This window comes from Piliocolobus tephrosceles, chromosome 13, assembly GCF_002776525.5.
Source record: "Piliocolobus tephrosceles isolate RC106 chromosome 13, ASM277652v3, whole genome shotgun sequence".
NCBI classification, from domain to species: Eukaryota; Metazoa; Chordata; class Mammalia; order Primates; family Cercopithecidae; genus Piliocolobus; species Piliocolobus tephrosceles.
Window position 1 is genome coordinate 79,824,118 of NC_045446.1, and position 15,076 is coordinate 79,839,193.

Here is a 15,076-nt window from a genome sequence, read left to right on the forward strand (position 1 = left end):
TCAAAATCCCTGTGTTAGAACTGCAGCTCTCCATGTGGGCTACAGTGTAGTCACCTATGGAGCTTTAGGACAAGCCCAGGGCTCAGCCACCCAGACCAGTGCCTTGAGCACTTTCATAGCAGGGATAGCTGGCTTGGAGAAGCGTGCCTGGGAGACCATGTGGCACTGCCTGGCTGGGTCCTCGGCTGACAGAGGTGAGGGTAGGGCTCATGGGGACTTGGTAATGCTGTGAATTATGTATGTTTGGCAGGAAGGTGCCACAATGCCAAGGCCCCACGTCTTGGAAATTCCATGAGGTCCTCATGAGGATGAACTAAACACCAATTGCAGTCCTCAAAGGAGTAACAAAAGAAATACCCACACAAGCGACTCTTTGGAACTGAGTCTGGAAGAAGGGCCTGCCTGTTGCACTCCAGGAGAATTTGCTGAAAATAACTTTGCTTCCCATTTCATTCTCTTCGCTTGTTCTAAACATCACCTCCTCCCCATTCCTGTAATTTGCATCATGCTGGGCCCCTTACTCTTGTTGCATTTATTTTTACATTTTTATGGATACCTGGATGTGATTTACTTAAGAGCACATATGGCTTAATTTTGTATTTGTGGTAATCATTTATTACATTTGCCCCCATTTTATCAAATGACAGTTTTTTTCTCTTATTTATTTGTAATATGTTAAAGATTTTGTATCCAGTTTATCTAAAACTCCTTGCTTAAAATGAGTTTAATTCTAGTAATACATACGTATTTATCTCTGGATTGTTTTATATTTCGATGTTAAATGTTTTTCTCCAATATATGACTGCACGGATAAGACTTTTTAAAAGATACAATAAAATCTGATCTCTCTGTCTCACTTGATCATGTGGCTAAACGAGTCAATCCTTCCATCAAATAGAAATATCTGGTATCACTTAATCTGATTAATAAGAACACCCAATGTGCACATGCACCCACGATGAGAAGACCAAAAAAACAGCCAAAAAGGAGAGAATCCCATGGTTTCTGTGTAAACTCCTACAGATACTATAAATATTTTTTGCTAGAAAGAGTATTTTAAACAAAAGGTCTTCAGGCCAAGTGTATTAAAATTGCCTTGGATATGAGGGACCCTATCACTTGCAAAACTTGGCAAATTAGGTAAATAGTGATTAAAAATACAAATTACACAGAAAACCCTTTTAATAAATTGTTTTAATTTAATCAATTAAGTAAGTAAGTAATTTGAGACGGAGTTTCATTTTTGTTGCCCATGCCGGAGTGCAATGGCACGATCTTGACTCACCACGACCTCCACCTCTCGGGTTTAAGCGATTCTTCTGCATCAGCCTCCCGAATAGTTGGGATTACAAGCATGTGCCACTAGGCCCTGTTACTTCTGTATTTTTAGTAGAGAAGGGTTTCTCCACGTTGGTCAGGCTGGTCTCGAACTCCCGACCTCAGGTGATCCGCCCGCCTCGTGCTCTCAAAGTGCTGAGATTACAGGCGTGAGCCAGCGCACCCGGCCGAATAAATTGATCTTTAAAAAAAATCTTAATTGAGGTTCTCTAAGGGAGCCTTTTAGGCAACTTAGCCTCTAGGTGTATTGATTGCTAGAGGAGCTGAAGTCAGGCGAATGGATGTGGCTCCTCCATCCCCCCTGCTGGGAGCATCCTAAAGAGACAGCGTGGAAACGCTGGAGGCCCCCAGGTCCAGGGAGCAGCCATGGCGCTCAGTCCCGCGGTCCTACCCTGACCGCGAAGCCCGCGCCAGGCACTCGCGGGCCCTCACTTTCTCTTCTTCCAGGGCGGCGGGATCCTCTCCTGCCCCGTGACGCGGCACTTCCTCTTGGCCTCCTCCGCCTGCCGCTTCTCCTTGGCCTCCTTGTACCTCCACTTGGGGGACCCGCAGGTGGCCCTTGGTGTTGCCCTTCCGCGCCAGCCGCGGGTACTAGAAGGTGGGCGCGGACGCCTTGCTGTCGCCGACCTCGGGCACCACCACGCCAGGCCACACGCTCCTCTGTTGCATGCGTTGCGGGAGCCGGAAGCTGGCCTTCCTCGAGGCGGGCGCGGCGGGGCCCCAGGATCCCGGCAGCGCTGCAGGTCCAAGTCCTGCTCTCAGGTAGCCCTCCCGCGAACCCACGACCGCCCGGACGAGCCTCCTACCCTGCCCTTGGCCCTCCCCCTCGCCCGCCTCCTGCACCTGCATCCCCTCTCCCCGCGCCGCCAGGATTTCCTGCACCCCCAGCCGCCTCTTCCCCACTCACGGAGTGCTGTCAGGGCACGCGGTCTGGTACGCTATGGCCACTGCAGGGCTGTTAGAGGCTCGTGGTCATCCTGACCATGTGATCCAGGGCGCCCTGGTCCTCCGGGTCCCGCACGCAGCGCGGCGTCAGCGCGGACAGCTCCAGTCCGTGAGCATCTGGAGAGGGTTCTTGGAGCTCTAGGGCTTCTGCGCCCTCTCAGGGAGCGGAGGCAGCTCAAGCTGGTACTTTTCCCTGAACTGCTCCCAGCAGGGGCGCTCCAGTAGCCACTGCATGAGGCGGACGTGTAGGTCGTCACTCCAGCGGCAACATCCCATGGCGGGGGCCCTCGCGTGGGCACCCTCCCCTGCTAGCTCAGGGCTCGGATGCGATCCGTTTGACCCTCCCTGGCGCCTTTCCTCAGGGCGGTGAACCCGAACGCGTTTTTCCTTTCAAGGTCAAGACCCGGGACATAAGTTCAACAAGTAGTTGGTGATGATAGCGTGCCCTAATTGCTATCGAACGGCCTCTTGAGGAAAACAACGCAGGAAAGTCCTGAGCAGATGCTCAGCTGCTTTCCTTATTTTCTTTTTAATTCCATGATGGGTCTCTGTCAGTCTGACAGCATCTCTCCTGGGGTCTGTGACTCTGCTGGTCTTCAGTGCCTACTGAGAGGTGTCCCTGGCCGTCATCAGGCAGGAAAACCTCAAAGCCCTCTGTCCTCAATGTGGGATCCCTGGGCCAGCCGCATCAGCCTCACCAGGAAAAACGCGTCGGCCCCGCCCCAGGCCTATTCAAAGAAAGACTCCAGGGGCAGGGCCTGGTAGTCTGTTTCCACCAGATCTGTGCTAAAACTGAGATGAACCAGCCCAGGTGATGGTGATGCAGCAAGCGCCAGGCTGAGAGCCAGTGTCCAAGGCAACTGTGCCCATGGGGCAAGCGCAGCCCCTGCCTATGCAGCTGTGGTTAGGGCTGTGTTCCCCTCCCTGTCCTACCAGTTGATGTCAATGTGGGGGCACTCAGCTAAGGTCACAAGGGTATATCCGCAAAGCCATGGTAGCAGGCGACAATATCGCCGATCCAGCCATTGTGGTCAGTCTCATGCGTTTCCTTGGCGCTCAGCCCCCGACGCACCAGCGTCCCCAGCAGCCCCATGCCTCCGGGACGCTCTCCTCGCCCTCGACGCCATGCTCCTCCTTCTCCTCTAAAAGGTAGAAGGAGTTGTCCCAGGCGATGCTGCGTGTATTAGACGGACTCAAGAAGTCCTGCAACTCTTCATAATAAGCGCGGTCCTCCTCGACCTGCGCTCCCCGGAGTGGGGACTGCGGTGACGGGATCATGCAGCGCGCCCCGCCGCCCTCCAGCCCAGTCCCAGTCAGAAGCACCTTGCTGGCGACTGGAGGCGCGGGCAGGGGGCCGGGGCGCCGGCCAAGGGAGTGAGGCGTGGGGCAAGTGCCAAGGTCCTTACTTCTCGCTTCTGCCTCCCCAGAGAAGCCATAGCTCCCACGCTCCAGCCCGGCAGAAAACTGCCTTCTTTTCCATTATTAAGTTTGTTTTCATTTTAATTTTTTTGGACATTGATAAAATCACTGTCTGATTTTTGAATAATTTTCAAATTTACTCTTTAAAAACTTTTTTTACAATTTATTTTAATGCTTTTATTCTTTTGTGAATTATAATTATTGTAATTTCTATCTTCAATTATTGTGGAAGAATTTTATAAAAGTCTTTTTCACGTAATAAAGTCTAATATATGAACTATTATTTATTCTATCTCAAAAATGAATTTTAATTAATGTTTTAGAACACTTTATGTTTTGAGACTTTTGTTACTTATGTGACGTTATAACTATTATTCTTCACTCTTCTAGTGAATTTTTAATGTCATTCAAAGGGTACATCTTGATTTACTAATAATTAAACATATTTCTCAAAAATATTCTTATCAGATATTTAGAATTTCACCTTCCACTGGCATGTTCAGTATGTTCTCCTTCCGTTTTAATGCATATTTTCCCTCCAAGGCCCCATGTTATACTCCTTATTCACCCTCCATTCAAGATGTGAATTTTTTTTATTATTTATCTTTTGAGACAGAGTCTCACTAAGTGTGCCACCCACGCTAGACTGCAGTGGCATGATCTTGGCTCACTGCAATCTTTGCCTCCCGGATTCGAGTGATTCTCCTGCTTCAGCCTCCTGAGTAGCTGGGATTGTAGGCTTGTGCCACCATACCCCACTAATTTTTGTATTTTAAGTAGAAACAAAGTTTTTCCATGTTGGCCAGGCCAGTCTTGAATTCCTGACCTCAAGTGATCTGTCTGCCTAGGCCTCCCAAAATGCTTGGTTTACAAAAACAGCAATTAAATGCTGGAATGATGACTGGGAACTTGTCTAGAGTCTCCAATGATTATTCTCCCTATAATAAGGCAGAAAGCCTTCCTCAGAATTATCTGGACTGACATCACTCATTGTCCAGACCTGTTAACAGACTCCTGCAACCCAGTGCTGTGAGTCTCAAATGTGCTCCTCCAATAATGCGGTAGAAGGCCTGAGTTTCCCCATCATAGTGTCTTTGAATGCCTGGAGGCCTTTAAGGCACACGAATGTATTGATCCTATGAACTTTATGTTTTGTAAAAATCTCAGACTAGGTGAGGTGTTTGGACAAATTAAGATTCAGGGTGATATCCACCATTGAGACAGAAAATCAGTCTAAAATATTATAACCTCAAAGTCCAGAATGAGAAAAAAAGCTTTCCTTAGACCCTCCTTATAATTGTCTTTTTATATATAGATGTAAGTACTAAAGGACAAGCTCTGCCTGATGTAGCTGGCCTAGATATATACAGATTTATTAATCGTAGAAGAAACAATTATAATTTTCAGGTAAAATGGCTACATAAATTATTTACTTGCTGTTTTTGAGACAAGTTCTCACTCTGTCACCCAAGCCCAGTGCGATGGCACTATCAGAGCTCACTGCAGCCTCAAAATTCTGGATTCAAGCAATCCTCCCAACTCAGCCTCCTGAGTAGCAGGGATAACAGGTGCACACCACCACTCACGGCTAATTTTCTTTTTATTTGTGGTAGAGATGTTGCCCAGGCTGATCTCAAACTCCTGGCCTCAAGTGATTTTTCTGCCTTGGCCTCCCAAAGCCCTGGGATTATAAGTATGGCCACTATAACCAGCCTTAGATCAATTTTTTTTAATACAGATAGCTTCCCAACTAAAAATATTTTATTAGAATTCTCTTAATTCAGCAAAGCAATGTTATAACTGATCCAGTCTTCACTCATTTTCAGCTTATATGCAAGAACAAAATTGCCTTTATTTTTTAATTTATGCTTTATTTTACATTTTCAAGGTGCACAATATGTTCTTTTGAGAGACATATACATAATGAAAAGATTACTATAATCAAGAAAATTAAATCAATCATATCACTTAGCTGCGCTGCTTTTTTATGATAAGAACACCAAATGTCTAGTCCCTCAGAATATTTTCCCCAAAAAATACAAGATTATCAAATGTACCTACAGGTTGTACATCAGACTCATTTACTCTACATAACGGCACCTTTACAACTTTTGCCCTTCATCTACCTTCTTTCTTCCCACCAGCCTGACCAATGTGATCACGTTTTTTAATGTATTGTAATTTTAAAAATAGATTTCAAATATGAGTGAGACCATGAAGTATTTTTCTCTGTGTGTCTGTCTTATTTCACTGAAGAAAACTGCCGTTTACATGTCTCCTAAATTGAGTACAGAAATAGAGTGCTAGTCAAGAATGTGTTTCAGTTTTGTTAGATTATTTTTTCCAAGTTATCTTCTTTATCAATTTTTACTTTGTACTCCAGAAGAATCAAAATTCTTGAATTAAAAAAAGTCTGTAACCAGACTATTGATAAATAACTTCCTTTAGGGATTAAAAACTCAAGAAGTTAAAGATTTCTGGATTAATGATTGACAATGTTCTTAGTGGTCTCTCTTCGATTTATTTCAATTGTAAGTAAGTCTTGGTAATATTCTAACATAAATTCTGAAAAGTGAAGAGAATAAATGGATTAAATATTTCTAGGAGCATCAATAGAATAAGATTGTTTTGGTTAATGGCTAAGAAAATATGCTAAATAGATACAGGCACTTTTTCATCTTCCAAAATCGGAGTCAAAGACTAAATGATTGTAAAGTAGCTACTTCTGTCTCTGCAAAAGTAAATCTGAGCTAAATTAGAAGAATGTCAGGAAAAAACTTTTCCTTGAAAACTAAAAGCAAATAATGTAATTAAATTATGAGGCACTGACTGTTGCAGAGAGTTTTAACATGAGTGGAAAAGCTCACAAAATATAGGTGAAAATTAAAAAGAAGTGCAGGGTTGGTGCTCTAAGGTGAATAATTTTATCATCTCAGATCACTTGGAAAAAAGCAGCAAGTCCAAAAGAAGCTGGTGATAGCTTTCTCTCTGCTGACCTCTAATGTGCTGCATGAAATACACGGGGGAGAAGAGAGACAGTTTATTATACAGTCTATGTAGTATAGAGTAAAAGAATAAGAGAACATTTCTGATAAGTATTTTCAAAATTGGGAGAATCATTCCCATTTAAGGGACTAAAATACAAGTAAGATGTTTCTTGCCACGTAACCTTCAGCTAGCCAGGCTCTAAAAAGGACAACACTGGACACCTTGACAATGTTAAAAAATAGGGTTTACTCACTCTTGAATACTAAGACCTCTGCTTACCTTTGGCAACACCTTCTCTGTTTTGTTGAGGTTCTGCTTTGTTTCATTGAACAACTCTCTTGGGTTATTTTCAGTTGTGCCAGTGATTTAATTTGTTTTCTGAATCTAATGATAAAAATAAATATTGTTTTGTGTGTAAATAGCATTCCTAGATATATCTTACAACTTGGTGTGCCATCTACCTAATTTTGAACCTATAGGATGGGAATAAAAGCATTGTGAAAAACACCAGGTGATTTTCTCAAAGCCAAATATTCTTGTCCATCCTACTTTTCTTTCAGCTTTCCTGCTGCATGGGACATGGCAATAAATGGCAGCTCTCTGCACACAGAGATAAAATTCAGTTGTTGAAGATGTCAGTCTTCTTGACCAAATTCTATTCTGGTACAAACATGTGAGAGCAATGCACCTTCTGAATCATTCAAATTTGTGCTCTTCATTAGAGCAGATAAGCCAGTGCCCTAGGAGACGTAGCTATTACATTATATCACAGAATTCTCCAGGCTGTATCATTGGGATTCTTAGTTAAAATTTAAATTAATTTCATTCTTTATACTGCATAAGAAAGTTTATACCACTTTATGCTTAGTGAGTAATTAAACTTATATGACAGTTTAAATAATGACAGTCTCATTATTCTAAGCCTTGTACCTCTTCACCATCATTTTACATAGGAACCTTCCTCTTTCAATGGTTTATATTAAAAAACCCAAGACAACTGAAATCAATCCCATAAAAATTATGCTACAATTATTTTAAACCATAACATAATAGTATTATCTTTGATATGAATCTGAAAATCGATTTATTTCTTATCTTTTGATAGGTATTCATTAGTATATTCTATCCTATTTTGTTACATTGTGGAAAAGTATTTTAATGTTAGAATAATATTTGTGTATATTAACTCCTCTACTTATCCATTTATTCATCTTATTTATGGTATACTGTATTCTAAAAATTGCACTGGATAATGGAATATCTTAACAAATAAGAAAACTACTGCCTTTGCCCCCTTGGAATTTTCAATCTAGTAGTAATAAATATAAGAGTTTTCTGAATATCATAATCTGATATAATATACTCAGAGAGAATGTAATAACAGCAACCCAGCACTGAAAAACTGTTGCATGAGCTGAAATGTGATTAATAGCTAGGATCTTGAGAAATAATGAAGTCTGTGAGATCAACTTAACTTGGTCAGACTTAAAAAGAAAATAAGCACTCATCTTTATTCTTTGTAAGATAAGATATTCACCACTTTATTTTTCTACCCCAGCCTGTTCAAATATACAAGTAAGACAAATGGTTTACAGTGTGTACAAACTCTGAAAACATACTCTCAGAAAAAAAAAATCACATTAAAAAAATTTATATTGTATGATTTTATTTACCTAAATGCATAAACATAAAAAGTAGATTAAGTGTTGTGAAGGAATGGGGAAGGTGAATGGAGAATAAATGTTAATGGACATTGGGATTCTTCTGGAAGTGATAAAAGTGCCCAGGCAGTAGAGAGTTCTGATGGCTGCACAAGTGTAATATACTAACATTCTCTGAATTAAATACATTAGAACATGACTTTCACAGTAAGTGAATGAATCTCAACAAACCTTGTACAAAAAAAAAAGCCATTATTGATGTTCTAGTGAAGATTCCACAATAATTTATTAATTAAAATAACTTAACTAGCAAATGTATACATTCAAGGTGGTTATCCCATGTATAACCATAAAGTAATTACATTCCATGAAGTTACAATGAGCTCACAGGCTCTCACACATAGGATCTCAGGACACTATTTACATCATATATGGGAGGTCACAATAAATTATCATGAAACCAACTTTTCATGTACAACCAAAGCAAAATAAAGGCCTCAGAGGTGAAGAGAAGGAGGAAGGAGGAAAATCATAGATAAGAGAACCTTTAGAAACATCAAAAAAACTCACAGATCCATTTTCATAATCCAGAAACACCCCAACCTGACCCAGAGGCCTTTGCACATGCTGAATTAAAGGTGGAGGGCTGGTGGAGAGACTATAGTGATTGCTCCGCTTTGAGGAAATTAACAAAAATGTTTCATCAGAATCAATAACGATATTGGTATCTGCTGTCCTGGAATCTCTACAGACTCCCAGAATCCAGGTGGAGGAGTGGGTCACATCCACTTCCCAGTAATGCCTGCCGGAGGTGAATGCTTGCGCTCCCCACACAGCAAAGCTCTCCATTCGCTGGGGATCCGTTGGTACACTGCGATGGTCATCTCCAAATATCACATGTCTCACATCCTCAGAAAGGCTTATAGAGCAAGGAGTCATTTCCGTGCTCAGAGCATTATCCACTGACAGGGAAAAAATATTATATTAGTGAGAGCTATGAGGCACAGAGGCTCTGTGACCCAATTATTCACTTCATTTGCTCTTCTTCCAAGAAAATACAGAAAAAAGGAAGCCAAGAGAGTTCAGTGCCATGCATCCATGAAGATGAAATGTCATTACAACCCTACAGCACATACAATTATGTATTGTTCCTTAAATAATAGAGAAAAAATGTGAACATATCCCTGGGTGAAGTAATGATTTAATGTCTACCTCTGCACAGTTTCTTTCAGGACATATCAACAAATTTTTTCTTTAATAGAAAAATCTTCTTATATTATTTGTCTTTAAGATCATCAATAGGTAGACATCACTTTGCTTGATGTATTTATTGGAATGTAAGTTATGCCTGTTATAGTCTCAAACATCAAAACTTTGGTAGAAATTAACACATGTAAAGTTTGTAAGTTTCTGAAAAGCATACTCTGGCTTTAAACTATCTGTTTAGCCCCCGATTCAATCTGCTCTGGGTTCCTGCCCTCTGCTACCTAGACCTGTTCTCTAGAATGGGCCTAACATGGTTAGGCTATGTTCACAGATTCCTCAGCTTTCAGTTGTTACGAGATGTATCTGAAGGCGTTAGAATTATCCTGATTATGGACATTTTAGTCATTTTCTTTGTTGATCAAAACGTTCTGATTTTATAAATAATAAAGTTTACTTGTAAAATGAATGTAAATGCACACAGAATAGAACCAATTAAAAACCATTATGCCAAATCTAAGCCTTCAAAATTGAATTAAAATACTCATGCCACCATGAGAATTAGTGTCTTCATAACTACATGACGTGAATACTCTTTGTCCTCTTATTCTAAAGATAAATTGAGTTTTGATCATTGTAGTATTACTATGCAGGCAGAGAAGATGCACATGTTTTAGAAAACTATGTATTACCTACAAGTCAAAAATAATAAAACTTAAATGAGAAAAGTCTCGACCAAGGGACCCAATAAAGAAATGATTTGAGGCTGGACTGCCAAGCAGCTGGCTCTTACCTCTGAAGTTGTTGAGCATGTCTAGGACTCCAGTTATGCGCCACAAAGTGAGCTCCGGGTTCACTGGCTGGGGCTTTTGCATCTGTGCCAAATCAGCCCTGCAAAAAAATGGTCTCAGTTATATTTCCAGGCCCAGAGCTAATCACACAGTCATACAAAGGTATCATATTTTCATATAAGATGTTTCCTCAGAATTCTGCCAGTTTTGGTTAACTGCGTGTACATTTTATTGCACACTCTAGGGGCCATAAGAATGTTACTTTTTCTGAATTTTATTGCATAAAAACCCAATTTCCCCAGATATGCTGTTTTCAGACATTACACAACTTCTAAACTCATTAAAAGTCATTACTTCCCTCTCCCCATCACACTTCCTGAGGGAATGAAGAAATCCTGGAAATATTTCAGAGAGCAGAAAACTCAGACAAAAGCAATTGGGACCAAAGCCTGCAGCTGTCACTAATGTTAGTCAGTGTCTAACAGAGAATGTTCACTGAGACAAAAGGCTTTAATCTTTTGTGCAAAACAAAGGAGTCTAATTCGAGCCTGAGAACCCTGCTGCTGAGGGTCCTGAGGCAACCATTTTCCTGAGGTCTTTCCTAGAACTGGGTATATTGTGATGGAGCAGGTCCAGGTCATTGATGCTTTTAGGAACAAAACCTTCCTCCTCAGCCCACCCTGAGGGAATCTCTCTCCTCCCTCTGTCTTTTTTTTTTTTTTTTTTTTAAACCTTACACCCCTCTAGAGTAGAAGACACCTCTATGATTCCACAGAGTAATTTTATATTAAGATCTGTGAGGTAGGGCTGTACAGGATGGATGGAATGAGAAGAACAAACTTTAGAATGGCAAATTGTTTTTACGTATATTTGAATTCATACAAATTTTAAGATGAAAACTTTCCAGACCAAAGAGAAGAAGACCTCAGGCCCTCTTTTGAAACAAAAATGGAAATAGCCACTGAGAATGATATTAGTACCTCAAAATGTATATATCCCCTTCATTCACAAGAGAATAAACTTTTCAGAAATAGCACTTTTTTTAGTGTAAACTCACCTTGCTGATACATTTCTCACATCCTGCAAAAAATAAAAGATAATGTTAATTATGAGAGATTTTTCCTTCTGCATCTGTTCTCATACTCTTGTTTCTTTCTGTTTTAGTGTTTTAAAAATGTGTATCTTTTTATTCTCCTGTGGGGAATCATTCAAGGCTACGTTAGTAACAGAATGTCAACTAAATAATGAAAACCTTAATCAGTGGGCATGAAGAAGAAAGGAGCTGAGAAAGAGACGGTGGAGTAAAGCAAAGATATCTAGGCTTCCAGTGTCATTAATTTCCTAATCTTATTTCCAAGGAAAGGTCTGACCACGCATGACAACTATTAAAACAAAACAGAACCATATGAGAAACAGAGTGCACGGACATGGATGAGCAACTTTCACAAACCTCGCCCAGGCAAGGGGAAAACCCTCAATGTCTTCAGCAAATCACTGTTGTATGGGACATCAGATAGTGAGGAGGAACTAGGGCATATAAATGGAGTATTGCTAACCTTCCCCTAGCCTCGAGTTCTAATGATTTTAGATGATCTCTCTGTGTTGATAGTACTCCAAATTATATTGAAGATAATTTTGTTATATGTGATCTGTTAAAATGGTAAAAATTTCCCAAAGATTATCAAAGTATGCAGTAATAAGTGACTGGACAAAGGTAATGTAATGGTGGGAGTCAGACAGTATGTGTCACTTAGCTTAGAGCAGTGACATATGCAGGTGACATTTGCATGTCCTGGCAGCAAAGTCTAGCAAGGACTTTCTGTCTCTGAAGATGGACCCTCCCTCCTCACCTGGAGCAGCTCCATGTCAGGCATGTGGCACATCTCCCACAGCTCTCTGTACGTGTCTTTCATCCTTTCTAAATGTTGGGTCATTCTCACTTGACTGTCTTGTAGTTGTTGGAAAAGCTCTTTTGCTTCTCTTTCCAGTGCCTGCAGTTGCAGATGCTCCTCCTCATGGAGAAGTAGATGCATCTTTTGATATTGAATAGTGATTATCACCTTCCTTAATGACACATAGTCCTGCGGAGATGTTTGGATTAAAGAATTACATGTTCTCACTCTCAATAGAAAACTTCAAATAATTATATGCTGGGTGTAATCAAGCAATTTGTAAACTTTCTGCCTCACTCTTGCAAAGAGTCTTGAATATTTGGTGGTTTTTTTTTTTTTTTTTCTGTCCATCTTTTTCAATATTCCTATTCTCTCTCCCATTTTAAATCAAAAGCTATATAAAGACTTCTGGTTTCTGCCACTGTGATGCTTCTTTACGGTTCTTACTGAGTCAATTATTTCCTCTATTAATCTCTCTTTTAGGATTTTTCCATGTCTAATTCACCTAAATATTAAAGAACATTTAGCCATACATCATATTATGTATTTTTTTTTACTTTTTCTATATTTTTACTCTATTTACTATTCTATTTCTTTCCTCTTCCTCACACCCAATCTTAGTGAAATGTCTCATCTCCAGTGTCTGAAAAGGTTTATACCGACCTTCAAATTTGAACTAGAATACATATCATGCCATTTATCCAATATACTAGAATTAATTTGGCTAGTTTGTGTGGGCTTCTCTATTTGTGATTACTATTATATCAATGGAAATCACTATATTTTCTTGGGATGAAATCACTATCTTTTAACTGGTAGTTTGAATTTAGCTAAAAAGTATAAACCAACATTGTGTTTATTTGCATAAAAATAAACGAAATATTTTCATTCTTACCACTAACGAACGAAATTTTCTAGTTTCCTGATTTAGATTATTTTGTGTCTCTTGATTGATTTTCCACAAAGAGTCCATTTTCTTTACAAGTTTCTCCTGCAAAAGAAGCAAGAAGCTTAGCAATAATGAAGACAGAATACTAGATTTCATCCCCTTATCAATTAAATAAAAAGGCTATAACTGAAAGAAACACAAATTCAAGTTAGAGTGGAGTGGCCAGATTTTTCCATGTTAAACAAATTTGGCTCTAATAATTTGGATGTGAAAAGTCATAGAAATATAATAGAGAGTTTTAAGGGACCCTTCAGACAATATCATCAATTTTCTGAGAAACTGGCTTTATATAACATGACTTTGAAAAGTGTTCTTGGTGCTAGTCACCTGTTCCACAGCTCCATTCTACACGTTTGAACAATGTTTCTAAGGAAACCTCCTTTAGTGAAGTCTCAACACAGCTATGATTAGAGTGCCAAATTAGTCAGCAACATTGAAAGGACACATTTATGTGTTACGATTGACATGGAATAATCACCACCTCTACCATCTGCATTCTCATCACCATCATTGTCACAGGCCCTCATCATTCTTATTTGGGACTCTATACGTATCAAACTGCCTTAGAGGCATCACATACCCTGCATTCCTCAGCAGCCCATCCTATTGGACTGTGGCTGTGAGCCATGTGCTCTGGTGACTCAGAGCAGGGCCCACAGAGCAATTGCTTGTCAACCTCACAGAAGAGCTCCTTAGTCTCCTCATGGAGCACACAAATACTGTGTGAGTTGTTGATGTTCTGAGGTCTGGTCTGTCTGGCTAGGGAAGCCAGCTTTTTCAGTGCCGCATTGGTGTTGAAGTTGGGCTTTGCTGAGATTTCTCTGCACTCAGGGCAGCGCATTGGTGCTCTGCCTTCTTCCCAGCAGAGGCAGAGGCAGGGCCTGCAAAAGCTGTGCCCACAGTCAATGGTGACCGGGTCCATGAAGTAGTTCATGCAAATGGAGCAAATGAGCTCATTCTGGAAGGCTTGCAGGGTGTCTGAATCCATATCTCTGAAAATTAAGAAAAAGATGAGAATTTCTTTCTCTTATTTTTATTTGTCCTGATGAAAAGGAAAGAAAAGGCCAATGGACAGTTTTCCTTGTCTGCTTGAGCTCTGTCCAATATGTCTAATAAGTTAGCTCCAGCACAAACTGAGACATAGTAAATGCAAACATGCTGGATTTATAAAGTTTTCCCTCAATAGCCACTGAAGATTGGGTCCAGGACTCCATGAGATACCAAGATCCTAAGATGTTCCAAGTTCTTATTAGCAAATGGTGTGGGATGTGCATGTAACCTAAACCTATCCTCCTGAATACTTTATGTCTAGATTACTTTGAATGCCTAATACAATGTAAATGCTGTATAAATACTTGTAATGCCATACTGTTTAGGAACAGCAAGAAGACTGTTAAAAATATGTACATGTTTGGCAGGGCACGGTTGCTCATGCCTGTAATCCCAGCACTTCGGAAGGCTGAGGTGGGAAGATCACGAGGTCAGGAGATCGAGACCATCCTGGCTAACATGGTGAAACCCAGTTTCTATTAAAAATACAAAAAATTAGCCGGGGGTGGTGGCACGTGCCTGTAGTCCCAGCTATTCAGGAGGCTGAGGCAGGAGAATTGCCTGAACCCAGGAGGTGGAGGTTGTAGTGAGCCGAGATGATGCCACTTCACTCCAGCATGGGTAATAGAGTGAGACTCTGTCTCAAAAAAAAACAAAAACAAAAAAAAACAGACATGTTCAGTACAGCTGCTTTTTTCTTCCTGTAAATATATTTTTCTGAGATTAGTTGAATCCATGGGTATGAAGCTTATGGATATGAACAACCAACTGTGATTCAAATGAGAAAATGAGACAAGAGTCCTCATGGCATTTTTGTTAAACAAGCCGTGCTCTCAATCA

At 40.6% G+C, this 15,076-nt stretch overlaps 1 protein-coding gene and 1 pseudogene across 1 annotated transcript; both read right to left on the reverse strand.

The window, feature by feature from the left end:
- Positions 1-1,766: 1,766 nt before the first annotated feature.
- LOC113220929 lies at positions 1,767-7,271 on the reverse strand (annotated as a pseudogene).
- Positions 7,272-8,636: 1,365 nt separating this feature from the next.
- LOC111540683 (tripartite motif-containing protein 64-like) lies at positions 8,637-14,174 on the reverse strand. The gene is made up of 6 exons (XM_023209119.2): positions 13,767-14,174; positions 13,133-13,228; positions 12,196-12,426; positions 11,403-11,425; positions 10,348-10,445; positions 8,637-9,313 (listed from the first exon to the last, which is right to left on the reverse strand). Exons 1-6 carry the CDS (start codon positions 14,172-14,174, stop codon positions 8,820-8,822), a joined length of 1,350 nt encoding a protein of 449 aa, XP_023064887.2. The 3' UTR covers positions 8,637-8,819.
- Positions 14,175-15,076: the final 902 nt, after the last annotated feature.